Raw genomic sequence first — 13,726 nt, 5'->3', positions numbered from 1 at the left:
GAGGATTTGACCTGCCACGGGCTCTTGGGTGGCACAGCCACCGTGACCTGAGCTGTGCTGCCACCAGCAATCCCCACTGCTGGGGCAGGGCAGCTCTGCCACCTCCCACCATCCCAGGGAACAGCCAGGGCAGGAACAACCCCCAGGGCAGGCAGGAAAAGCAAGGAAAATGAAGGGGAGGAGGAGTTTCAGCCCTACCTGCCCTCAGCTCTGATGTGCTGCTTCCAATTCTCCTCTCCTGAAGAGATTCAGTCACGTCCCACAGAGGAGGAGACCCAAAAAAACCCACTCTATCACAGCCAAGTCATCTTTGAGGTTTAACCACCCCTCAGGTGCTGTTACCTCCACGTGATTTTCAGTAACTCCCAGGGAAAAAAAGCAAGATGCTTTTTATTCAGGATCTGAACTGAGAGCTAAAAGAAAAACAATCCTGTGCTCAGATTTCCCTCCTGCAAGAGCTCCCCTTGGCTTTGTCCCTCACACCCCAGGAGGTGACTGCTCCCAGTGCCTGACTGAAGACAGGGACTGTGGATTCAGGGAGCAGAATCCACGTTTTCAGGTGAAATGCTGAAGGCTCCAGGTCTCTGAAGCCACAAAATTCTGATGGATCTTCTCCATTCCAGACAACAAATGTCACAAGTGCTACCAACCCACTTCAACACCCAGAGTGGAAACAATCCAGCTGAAATGAACACTGGGAAACGTCGTTTCTTTGTTTATTTAAGCAAACATAAAACTATCCATTGAAAATCTCATTAGGGATACTTTCATTTCTATGATTTCTTTTAACCTTTTACCAAGTGTTATCATCTCCCAGGTAGGAGCAGGTAGAACCAGCAGTTCCTTCTTTAAAGAGGGTTAGAAAGCTTCAAGATAACCAGCAGAGCTTATTGGAATGGACACATGGAACACAAGCTGAGGAACAACAGACACACAGATATTTCACGCCACATGGATGTAAACACATTGCACTAAAAGTGGGAGAAAGCTCCCTTTTTCCAGGGGTTTTCCAGCAGGCAAGAGGCAGAATTTTAAGGGGACCTCTAAAGGAGCAGGTTTTTTTGGCTCAGGCTCTGGCAAGAGGGGTTTTTTTTCTCTGTTAGTTGACACCACCAGAACTGAGAGAGGTGAATAAATAAATACCTGTGTCCCTCAGGGGAATCTGAGGACAAAAAAGCTGCCCCCAGGACTGGGGGGAGCAGCCCAGGGCTGTCACTGCTCCAGCGTCCTGAGGGGAACAGAACACGCAGCTCTGGGCTGGCATCTCCTCCAAGTGCACCCCTGAAGCTTCCACAGATTGACAAAAGTGAGGTACCAAGCACAGCTGGGATTTTTGGAACTTGCATTATGTTAGAAGACCTTTGGGACTTTATTGTCAAAGACCTTATTAAGGCCAAAAGGTGAAAAACGAAAAAAAAAAAAAAAAAAAAGTGGAAAATGTAAGCAATGGTGTTCCCCTTTAAAAATCAGCAGGACACGAACAGCCTTTGTGCCTTTGACCTCATACCGAGATTTTTAGGTCTTTAAATTCCCTGTGCTCAGAGCGGTGCCAGAGCAGCCCATCTGCACACCTGCCCACCCCTCAGGGCAGGAGACAACTTCACCCACGAGCTCCAAACCTCACACACAGCGGGGACGGGACACTCTGGACTGGAGGATGTGGTGATGGCAGAACCGGCGGCTCCTCGGAGCTAAAGCAAACACAGGGCCGTGCTGATGCTCGATGGGACAGCTGCAGATGGATGAGGGGAACGCTCAGATGAGAGATACCAAAATGTCAGACAGCCTACCGACTGTTGTTGCCATGAGATCCAACAGTCAACATCAGTCTGATAAGCTATCCGACAGGATGGTGGGGATGGACACGCTGGAGCACCACGGCAGCCCCCCAAAAAACACAGCCCAGCTCACCCCAAAGCTGCCCCACCAGGCAGGGTCTGACCCGCTCTGGGCACCTCCTGCAACACTCACTGAGAGCAAACTCGGCTTTACTTACCCCCAGGACAGGAACCAAAGCAACAGTTGACAAACATTTACAGGTGGAAGTGCCCAGGAGGGAAAAAGATCCATTTCAATGTTAGTCCATTAGAGCTGACACACACACTGGGTCAGAACAAGGTTTGGAAGGTATCTGACTCTAAAAGCAGAAAATCAAGGTTCTCTAAAGTTCTGTTCTGGACATCAAATCTATTTAACATATTAAATCTTCCCCCTCTCCTCTTCCCCACTGCCCACAGTTCTGGGCTCCGGGGCCAACACCTGAGCAGAATAAATACTGTTCAACCTGCCTATTTTAATTGTGCTCCAAGCAAGACACGTCCTTCCTGCTGCCTTTGCTGAGTAAGAAGCTCTTAAGAAAAAAAAGAAAAATAAAAAAGAACAACAAGGAAAAAAAAGCCCAAAGGGTGTCAGCACCATCAGTGCAGGAGGGTGAATGAACATGCAGCTCGGGGGGGTTAAAGGCTTCAGAGGGGAAACCGAGCATCCAAAAGAGGAGAGGGAAAGAAACAGCTCAAAAAGACTGACACAAGAAAATCTGGAATGATCAAAGATGACTTTATAAAGTTTTATCTTAACTTCATTCTAAATATACAGAATAAAAAATGTCGGTGTGGGCATTCGACAGCAATCACCTCTGATAACATCACCGGGACAGGGTGGCTTTTCCAACGTGCACTGGATGGGACACTGGGAATTCAGCCGGCACAGCCTTTACCAGCAGGGACATGCAACAGTTTGTATCCAGTCTGTATTTACACTGGGATGGGCTGGAAAGTCATGGGAAAAGCAAAACAGCCACCCTTCCAAATGAGGAGTCGCCCTCAGGTTGGTGTGAGTTAACCCAGGAGATGGAGAGCATGAAATCACCCATTTTGGAAGTAATTTGGATGGACAACATTTGCGTTAAACCCCACTGAACACCCCCTCGTCCATCCTGGACAACACCCCCCAAGACTCGTGAAGCATTTACACCTTACCTTAACATTGTCAATGGAACCTTTGCTCTAATATCCAAATTACTTTCAAAAAAAAAAACAAAAACAAAAAAAAAAATCAAATCAAAACTTTGTTCTAGTTGAAAACTGATGTTTGAAAAAGTTTTCCCCCGTTTTGAATAATGCTGATTTTGAACCATATGAAAAGCTGTGTCATTTCGGGGTCTGCCAGGACCCTCTGGAGGGGTTTTGTTCGGGCTCATTTGGTTTTCTCCTCCGAGTACATCTTCTGCTGCAGCCTCTTGGCGTAGCTCTGGGCCATGGAGTTGATAATAGACAAGATAAAATAACAAACCATCACAATCACCAGTTTCTCAAACATCCAGGACAGCCAGTTTTCCCCCTGGAGAGAGACAAAACAGGAGGAGGAGGAAGATGCAGATTAGCAGAGTCTCCACTCTCAGGGGGGAAAGGGGAAAGCTGGACCACTTATTTTGTCATTAATCAAACCCAACTCAGGAACCAGAGCAGGCTGAGGGGTTCCTGCAGCGAATCTGCAATCTGCTCCCTGCGAGGACAATGCAGAGGCTCTGCCAGGCACATGCCCAGGCCCTGCTCCTTCCCAGGGTGATTTATTATCATCCCCCAGTGATTTATTATTCCCAGTATTGTTTGGGCCTCGCTAACGATCCTCAGAGTTGGGACTCAGCAGCCTCTGTCACGTTCCTCGCCCAGCAAACCACGAGCTCGCTGGTTACCAGCGTGGGCTTTCCCCCTAAACTGCATTTTCCGTGTTATCCTCCCTTCAGGATCCCGCTGGAAGTTGCCGGTGCCACTCGCAGCGGTTTTCCAGGGCAGCTGCTCCCTGGTGTTGCTGTCAAAGGAGGGCAGCAGTGCCCTGCCACGAGCCCTCCCCGCACTCCAGCCCGGGCCCCCCGGGGCTCTTTTGGGGTGGGAAATGGCCAGAGGAGCATTTCCAGCAGCCACCAACACTGCCCGCGAAACCCGAGCCACGGATTCGATCTCAAACGCCTCGGCATCCTCAGGAATTCCACCTCCAATCGCTCTGGCCCGTCACAAATCCAGGGTAAGTAAGTTTTTTAAAATATTTTTTTTATATATATAATTTTTTTTTTGGATGAAAGGAAATTTCTGCCCCTTGTCCCTGCTCTAAACACCGTAGTTTTCTTTTCCTTCCAAACCCTGAAGGCTCGGGGATTTCCTCCCTCTTACTGTCCACGAAGCCTCAGACCCCCCCTGGCTCCCCAAGCATCGGGTGCTGCTCAGTTTGTCACCCTTTCACATGGAAATGCAACTTTTGCCTCCTTAAATCCAACCTTCCAAGCATGCAGCTAATGCAGAGAGGCAAAACGTGCCACTGGTCTGGCTTTCTTTTTTTTTTTCCTTATTCTCTAAAGGATTTAAATCCAATTTTGTACAATTTTAAGTTTTAAACAGGGTAAGTTTAAAATCCAGTTTCATACAATTGCGGAGGAATTTTTACAATCTGTTTTCAGGGAATTTTGAATTCCCAGCTCGGTTTTGGAGTGAGATTTTTTTATCTATTGCCCGGGTGAGGGCAGATCTCGGTCAGACAGGCAAGGGAAGAGCCCGAGAAAGGCAGGAGGGTCTTACCTGGGGAACTCCCCCGTCCGACTTGTGGTGAAGTTTTATCCTCTGAGCTTCCAGATACTCTTGAAACGGCTTCTGAAGAGAAGGACCTATACTTGGAATAGCACTGATGGACAGTTCATCCCAGAGAACGAGACAAAACAGGGGGGGAAAAAAAACCAAAAACAAAACAAAAAAAAAACACATTGGCTTTTTTTTTTTTTTTTTAAACTTACCACTTTACCTAATCAGAGCAAAGCTCAGCCCGAGCCACAGCTCAGGAGGGAACTCGAGAAAACAGAAACCCACGAAATAAAGCAAAATTCATCTTTTGATCGGAAAAAAAAAAAAGAAAAGAGACAAATCTGTGCGGGCAGCAGAGCCCTGGGGAGGGAGGCAGAGCTGGGAGCTGCAGCAGGTCCTGCAGGCAGCACAAGGAGCTTGAGCAGCGGGGGCAGCGCTGCGAGGCAAATGAATGACTTCGGAGAAGTCCCACATTTATCACCAGCAGTTCCTGTAAGAACTGGTTTGAACCGATTAATAAGGAAATGACTTGTGCTTGTGTCATCCCCCGGTTAAAAAAGAAACTGCTCGCCCTATGACTTGCCCCTTCTCCCGCGAGGAGACGGCCCCTTTCTCCAACAAAGTCCTTATTAGGACAATCTGTGCGTCATCCCTTCCCAAAAGGAACGCGTGAGCAAATCCCGCGGCGCCTCCCCCGGGCAGGGATTAACAAAGGAACAAAGAGGAGCTCGGCCCCTGCCCGGGCTGTGCCAGCGCGGGGGGCACGGGGTGGGCAGGGGGGGACCCTGCCAGCACCTCCTCCCTGCTGGCACCGTCACCTTTGGAGCCTCTCCCAGCTCCAGGGGTGCAGGTGGTACCGCCGGGCAGGCTCTGAGCTCCCCCAAATCCCCCTGGCCAGGCTCCCACCGAACCCACCCAGGCAAGCTGTTCCTGAAATCACCCACCCCGTGATTGAACACGAGATCCAAACCCTTCTGTGATGGGCACAATCCTTAAATCAAACCCCAAAACTCAACTATTCAGCCCCAGAACTCGGGCAGCCTCCCTTCAAACTCCCCTGGCCAAGCTCCCCCTAAACCCACCCCAGGCAGCTGGTCCTGAAATCCACCCACCCCGGGATTTTTGGATCTCCAAAACCCTTCCATAATGGGCACAACCCTTAAACCTCACCCCCCAAAAACCTCAAATATTAAACCCCACGACTCAAATATTACCCAGAATAAACTGTCCCCAGCACCACCACAGCCTGTGTGAACACACAACACCCAATCCAAAGGCTCCCAAGGCTGGATCCTCAAACACCCACCACAACTCCCAGTCCTGACAGACACCACTTGAATTTCAGAGAGAATGGAGAGTTTAATTTTATATTTTTTTTTTAAATTTTGATTAGGTTTAAATTTTCTATATTTAAAGAGATCAATATGATCTCCCACACTGAAAACCCCCCTAAATTTTCAGCGCTTCCCTTTTGATTCTTTACACCACAAGGAGGGTTCAGCAAAACAACTTCACACACCACGACACATCCAACAACACCCAGTTCCACGAGGGACCATCTCCCTGTGTCTCTCCAATTATTTTCCTCCTCATTTGACACCATATTCCCTTTTCCAGGAAAAAAAAGAAAAAAAAAGAAGACTTTCTAATTTTAGGAATTTCAGAGTGCCAAACAAAGTGCCTCATTCTGCTCCTCTCAATGGGTTTCCTTCACGGCCGGGGGGCACATTTACCAGAAAAGATTGACCATTTCCCTCATGATTCACCCCGGGAGGGGAACGGGGAGGGGGGGGGAGGAAATTCTGGGCCTGGGCTGGGGAAATTTGAGGGGAAAAAAATATCAAGCCCAGAGAGTCCAGCCCTGTCCCTGAGTGTTTTACAGGAACCCAAAGGATCTGCAGGACTCGGCCCCGGCCCTTTCCCGGGAAAAGCCGCGCTTGGAACATCCAGAGCCTTCCCTGCCTCCCCCAGAGCAGCCACTGCAAGGTAAGAGTTTAATTTTAACCTGCGTGGTGGTGAAAGGAGGGCCATTTCAATGGGGAGGGTGAATGATTAACAGGAGGGTGTTCAAATGACTCCCAAACTCAACGAGTCAGTCCCAAACCAAAGCCACGGCCACCCCCCGAGCTCGGAGAGGCTGCAACACCCAATTTCAACATTTTTCCTCACTAAAAAAAATTCACTTCCCCCCCCCCACCTTTTCTGGTGACCACGACTTAAATTAATTAAATTAACTTTAATTAATTAAACTTCATTACAGCTATTTTTAAAGAATGGGAGGACCTCTGATTCTGAAATCCTGCGATTTTTGGAGAGATTTTAATACCGGGGGGGGGGGAAGTGCATAGATTTTTTAAATAAGGAGCAAAAACAAAGCTGAGGAACATCTAGAAAGTCTTGAATCTGCAGTGCTGGGAGTGAAATCCTTGAAATCCCATTTCAGCAGGATAGTGTTGGTCACTTGGGCTCCTCTGGCAAAATTAAACCATTTAACCCCCCAGATATGTCACCTGCATCCAAATGCAGACATAACTTACATCTCAAAGTCCTAGAGCTCAGTTTTATTTAATTTAATTACAAGGAAGTGTAACTGAGAAGTTTTAGGAACCCTTAACATTCCATTTTTGCTTTCACTCCTTCTGATTCTCTGCTAAAACTGAACGTTTCACAAGGAGCTGCAGCACAAAAGAAACCTCCAAAAAGCTGTCCCAGCCTTTGGTGCAGCTGAAATTCATGAAAATCAGAATATTGCAATAAAAAACATGACCTGAATTCCAACACTAAAATCTAAACATCACTGAGAATTGTGATTCACTGAGAAACCCCCCTTGGAGGCAGGACTGGTACCTGGGCTTTGTGATTAAACAGATGCAGATTGATTATTTTTAACTCAAAGCTACCATTTCTATCCAAATTAAAAATCCTAAAGCTGTTTTTTTTTTTTTTCCAGTAATTAACCCCAAACTTCCCATCTCTTCACATTACAGAGATCCAGCAAAGCTGCTTCAGGATTAGTTTTAAAATCGCACCGAAGACCTGCAGGTTCTGACTCCTAAAATTTCCTTTCCACTTCCAGCAAACCCCTGTTTAAAATACACTGGACAATTTATAAATCTGCTTTTCCAGGAGTGTCTGTCACTGTAAGTTGGGAGGAAAGGGTTTTTGGGGGGGAATTTAAATCCTTTTAAGAGAACCTTTGGAACCCCAAAGAGGAGTTTTCTCCAAGGCACCAAACCTAGAGGAGAAAAACTGTGCTTTCCCTGTGCTTAAGAAAAAGTAGGAATTTATTTGATATTCCAGTCAATCCATTTTTACTGCTACTAAAAATACTTATTTTTAATACCACTTAATCCTGATATCTGCACTTCTGAAAGGCATCATTTTCACCTGACAGGATCTTCAGGAGTAGAGGTTGCTCTCGAGTTCCTGAAATCTCTCACCCTGTGCCTGGAGAGGTTGGGAACACTCCGGGAATTCACTCCAAGCTGTGCTAAAGCTCAAGGGCAGGGCTCAATCCACAGCTCCCCAAAAACCTCCCAGGGTAGAAAGTTCCCATCTTACAGAAACACTTGGGGGGGTTTTTCCCACTCTTTGCCCAGTTTTCCCGAGAGAAATGCCGGAATTCACGAGTGGTTTAGGAAGAAAAGAAGCTGGCACTGTGAAGTCCCGTTTTGGGGGCATTATCGGGGCTTTCACTGTTAATCAGAGCTCCTCAGTGACGAGAGGCTCGTGCTGATGAAGCAGCCGATTAACCCCGAGCCGTAACTCCAGTTACTCCGGGGGAAACTGGAGATGTAACTCGGGCTTTCAGCGATCCCTGAGCCCGCCCCCGAGCCCGGCAGCTCCCGGGAACAACGGGAATCCACAGCCCCAGGCACGGAGCGCGGGGGGTTTGGAGCCAGGAAAGCCCTATCGGAGAATCCAAGTTTATTTTCTCCCGGCAGTAACAGCCGGGAGGGTTTGGGACACAGACCTGCCCCCCTGCAGCAAACACGGGTTATCCCTGTTAGTGAAGGACGTGCCAGAGGCAGGAGGGACATTCTGGGCTGAGCTTTTCCCTCCCTGCACCTCCAATCTTTAAGATAATTGCTTTAAATCACACTATTGACAGCCAGCCCAGAGGGGCAGAGGCTCTCACCTCCCAACAGTTACGCCAAACATCATTAAACCAGCCCCTTTATTCACTCCCATTTCTCAGAAAATCCCATCCTGCAGCTCCAGGTACTAATTTTTTTGGTACTAATTTAGGGGCAAAGAACTTTGCTCGTTGGGAGTGAAACCCTTCGAGCCTTCTGCAAATAAATTTCTCTAATTCTGTGGGATCCACTGGCAGGTTCTCAGCCCCAAAGCTGCTCACCTTGCAGGTTATTTTAGGTTCTACTGCACAGGTTTTATTTAAAGGATTGATTGGAACCTGTTTCTCAAAATGTCCCTTAAAGCAGCTCAGCAGGGTCTGGGCTGTGGCAGAACAAAGGTCCAGCTGTCAGGAGGTGGGGTTGGCTCCCAAAAACCAGGGAATGAAACCCCAGGACAAGATTCCTGGTGCAGCCCTTTATCACTCCTTGACTTGTGCTCTGAAGAAATAACCTAAACCTGGACTGTAAATGATTTTTGACCAAAAAAAACCCTGCCAATCCTTAACCAAACTTCCCAGTTCCATCAGGGCCTGTGATCCCGCTTGTGCTGTTTTGGGGGAAGGAACATCAGGCTCCTTCTCCAGCACTGAGGGGGATTAAGTTGTGAACCAAGATTTATGGCCCAATAAACAGCAGGAAACTGGTTTGTCCAGGGAGCAGCTCCAGTGCCCAAAAACCCAGATGGGCATCGTTCCCACGGGGCTGCAGGGCTGGGAAACGAGTTCCACGAACCCCACCGGGACAGGGACCCCTCACGGGTGGTTCTGGGTGGGTTCCCAGAGCTTGCTGAGCTTCACTCCTGGCTAAAAATCCACGGAAGTGGCAAAGTTTTTAGATGGATTTCACTGCACTTAAACTTCAAATTACTCTACTGACTAATTATTCCATCCCTGGAGGTGTCCAAGGGCAGGTTGGACAGGGCTTGGAGCAAGCTGGGGTAGTGGGAGGTGTCCCTGCCTGTGGAAAGGTTGGAACAAGATGATTTTTAAGGTCCCTTCCAGCCCAAACCGTCCTGGGATTCTGATTTACCACAGGGAAAAGGGGGAATTTCCTTCCCACACTGATTTCAGATGCTTTGGAGGTGAAGGCCACGTGCAATAAACCAAGGGTTTTTTAACGAATTGTGAATTTTTACGAAGGTTTTAGGTTGCCTGTTGGGAGTTGTGAAGCTCCCAAAACACGAGCTGGGCAGGCTGAATTGAACCAAAATTGGGTTCTTTTCTGAACATTTCACCAGAAGGGATGGCAAGAGCTTTGTGGATTTCTTCAGTAGTTTTCTGGGAATTCTTAATCCCCATTTCAAACTGCCACTTCCAGGAAAACATCATCCTCATGCCTCAAAGCCCTTTGCTCAGTGTGACTTCACAGCCAGCCCTGCAGCTGTAGGTGAAAAAAAAAAAAACAACAAACCACTAAAAGCAAAGAGCGAGGAGGCAAAATAAACCCCACAATAATTCAATATTTGCAAGGGGCCAGAAGCAGCTACAAGGGGTGTCAGAGCAGGCAGTTCAGCTGCTCTACCAGGGGCAGGACACAAAGCTCGTGCACAAAACAGGAGATGAGGGACAGAGCAGGGACAGAACACGAGCCCAGGACTGGTAGAACAGGTTGGGAATTCCCAGCCCAGGGAGTTCCCAGCACCTCTCAACCCTGCCCAGCTCGGGTTTCAGCCTCTCCCCACCTCCCAAACCCACCCGGGGCTCCTCGTTCCTCCCAGCCACGTTTGTCACCACCTCCCTCCCACCTTGGGAGTGTTTTTTGTGCCCCAGCGACCACCAAAAATCCTTAAAAATTCACAATTCTCCGTGAGCAGCTCCTGCATTTCCTGCCACGTTGGCCTTTCTTTGTTTGGTTACTACAGGGAGTGTTTTATGAGCTGTTTGCAGTCCCATCACCCTCAGTGACACGAAACCAGTGACACCATTCACAGCTCCTGAGCTGCACGGGAATAATTCCCGCTTTTTTAACCCCCAAAAAAATCACAGAATTCGCAAGAAATTCTCCCTGCCTTATAAAATCAAATATCCCCAAACTTTATCTCACAACTTAACCTTCTGTCTAGGTTTTTCTCTCCTGGATATTCACGTGTTTTAACATTTTTTCAGGTACTGTGCTCAGGTATTTCCCACTGGGCAAGAGGGACGTCCCAGGCAAAGGAAGCCCGGAGTGGAACTCGATTAAAATGAAGTTACTGCCCACCAAATGGAACTGCATTTTAATTTAATAACAGGGCTTTTGATGCAAGGTATTGTTTAACATGTTTGCTGCTCCCTCTAACGCAGATTGATGAGGTAATGCCAGCAGACAGCTTGGGAAAAGGCAAGGAGAGCGGGAGGGACATTCCAAAAATCTCAACTGTCTCCCAGGAACATTTTTTAACTCTGACATCAACCCCTCCAGTAAACCCCAAATCCAGCAGAGCTCCCGTGACTGCACTCGGGGTAATTCAATGCAAAGTTATCTCCAAGACAGATGAAGTAGGAAAAAAAAACCGACCGGTTTTTTGGCTCCAGGATCCCCAGGAGAGGAAATCCTTGGAAATACCTGAGCTGGTGTGAGGGATGCTGAGAGAAACTCCTGATGGTTCAAAGTTGCCACGTTTCTCTCTCTCTCTCTTTTGTTTTAAATAATGTTCAGAGCCACAAATTAATGTTGGGTACAGAACAGATCAGAAGAGCAGGAATAAATAAAGTCAGTGTCAATGAAATGCCCTACGAGTTTCTTCTGACACTCCTTCTCCCTTGTCCAGCATCACTGCTGGGAGTTTGGGGCTTTAAAAGGAATTATTTCCAGGCATTTCTGCCCTGAAACCATTCTGGAGGATTTGGGGGTTTTATGTGAAAATGGTTATTGCAGTTTGGGCAGCAAAGTGTCAATCTGAACAAACCTTGGGAAAGCAGAAACACCTTGGAATTTAATTTTCTCACTGACTCATGAGACTGGATTAATTCTAGTTTATAAAAAACCCACAAAGCACAATAAAACCCCCCCAAACCTTTCTCAAAATCACCAGAGTTTATCCATGAAAACTGCCTTTTCTACCAAATTTACCAGAATGGAGATGAAACTCTACACACCCAGTTTCTCACTCCGAGGTTTTCTGAGAGATTTAATACCGTAAATGTCTAATGTGTAACTGTATGGAAGATGCTTTCCCTTATCTTGCAACACTGCATAAAACCCCAAGGTTTTAATGTAGAGCCACAGAATTTTGTGGTTTTTCTCTATAAATATAATATCTAAAAGACATATCTGTAATATACCCATGACATAATATATAAACTATACCAACAATATATTGTAATATATAAATTAATGCATTTGTATACGTTGTAAATTTAATTACAGATAATACAATTTTCTCTGAATGTTCTGGCCAAAGCCCGGCTTGGGAACAAAGCCCACCCTCCATCCCCGCTGCTCTGAGCCCTGCAGTGCTTTCCACTAATGAGGGCAGGGATTAATTACTCACCCAATGAGAGCCACCATCTGCTCCACGATGTGTTTGCTGAAGGTGATGATCACGAAGAGTTTCTGCGGGAAGGAAAGGCCCGGTTGGAGAAGGAGCGGGATCAGAAGGGTCCTTCCCAGCCAGCCCCACGGCTCTCCCTGCTCTCCTCTCTCACAGCTTTCCCTCTGCAGGGTTCCCCTCCCCTTTGTCCCCCTGTTTGCTCCTGCATTTCATTCCCTGCAGTGTTTTTGTAGCCTGTTCCTGACCATCCGTGTCCTCCCCAGACCCCTTCCCACAAGCTCAGGGTCACTTTGCTCCATCAACAGAGTTTTCATGGAAAAGCAGCCACGGCTGGGCAGTGAAATTCCCATCCCCTTACACAAACACAGGGACCTGAGGATCCCAGGAGTGAAAAATAACACAGTTCAGTGCCCAAGTTCCCGAGGCTCAGACAGAACACGGCAAAAAACACCCAGTGAGGAACAAAGAGCCTTCGGGCACCTGTGGGATTGTCACTGGGATCCAACGGCCTGCTGGGAACAGGAATTGCAGTTAAAAGCTCCCGGGACACAGCTTGTTTTGCAGGAGATCCCAGTGGCTGTGATCCCAGCACTCCCCTCTCCTCTGAAAGCAGCTGAAATGCGGATGGAGCAGCCTTTGCTCCCTCCCCTGTGTCCTGGGTGACATCAGGGGGAGCAGGCTGGGAGGGGATGAGGGTACACGGAGCTCCCACAGCCTCCTCGGGCCCATTCCAGCCTGATCTAAGCAGAGCTGCCCTTCCCAGGCTGGAAACAGGGGATGTGACTCCAAGCAGAGGATCCTGTGGCCCCGAGGAAGAGCCCAGTTCAAAGCAGCTCCGGGATGGCCACTGCTCCAGTCACTGCTTCCTGTCTGGAGAACACTTCAGCAGAGGCCTTTTCCATGACTCTCACATTTCCTAAATTCCAAGTTCAGCCAGATCACTCCAAAACTCGGGGCCGTTGCACAAGAGTGTGCTCGAAAAAAAAAAAAGAGAATTCTAATAGCTGTTACAAAATCCGATGATTTACCAACTGTACGAGACACTGGGAAATGGTTTTGCACTTCCATGTGATCCGAGCGTGGAGCACCATAAATTACACAGCAAACGCTGGGGGAGCTGAACAGGGCAATTAAAGTAATAAAAGGAATATTGATCAGATGCTGTTTCACTTTCCTGCGCTGCCAGAACACATTCAAACAGCACCAGAGATTTAAAAGCAGGAAAATTCAGATAATACAAAAATAAGTGGGGAGGAAAAGCTGTTCCATCCCAGTCAATGAGAGGAGTGCCAAATCTATTTGTTGTTTTCTGTTTAAGGGCTGGGCAGAGCAAAACAACCATTTACAAAAACGAGGGGAGGAAAAAAAACGTTGAAGATTGAAATCTCCTGTTTGGGGCAAAAGATTTTGAAAGCAGCTTGGTGAGGTTATTACAGGAGTAATTTTATACTAAAAGCTCCTGCTCATTCAATGCAGTGACAGCAGAGATTTCCAAGCAACAGAGGAACGGGCACTGTGTTAAAAACCCCAAAAACACCCCAAAGAGA

The 13,726-nt window shown here is 47.6% G+C and overlaps 1 protein-coding gene across 5 annotated transcripts in view; it reads right to left on the bottom strand.

Annotated features, from left to right (window-relative positions):
- Positions 1–2,535: 2,535 nt before the first annotated feature.
- VMP1 (vacuole membrane protein 1) overlaps positions 2,536–13,726 on the bottom strand; it is a 53,959-nt gene continuing 42,768 nt past the window's right edge. For all 5 annotated transcript variants that reach the window (XM_027903314.1, XM_027903311.1, XM_027903312.1 and 2 more), the window contains 3 exons: positions 12,180–12,241; positions 4,572–4,674; positions 2,536–3,339 (listed from right to left, as the gene is read on the bottom strand). In XM_027903314.1, coding sequence (XP_027759115.1) covers positions 3,196–3,339; positions 4,572–4,674; positions 12,180–12,241 — 309 coding nt within the window. In that variant the 3' untranslated portion in view covers positions 2,536–3,195. The remainder of the gene's footprint in view (positions 3,340–4,571; positions 4,675–12,179; positions 12,242–13,726) is intronic.

Source organism: Empidonax traillii, unplaced genomic scaffold (genome assembly GCF_003031625.1).
Source record: "Empidonax traillii isolate 1590-97213 ecotype Southwest subspecies unplaced genomic scaffold, ASM303162v1 scaffold957:size654520, whole genome shotgun sequence".
Lineage (NCBI taxonomy): Eukaryota > Metazoa > Chordata > Aves > Passeriformes > Tyrannidae > Empidonax > Empidonax traillii.
Note: the sequence above shows the minus strand (reverse complement) of the source record. Positions and strands in the feature narration are given on the sequence as shown.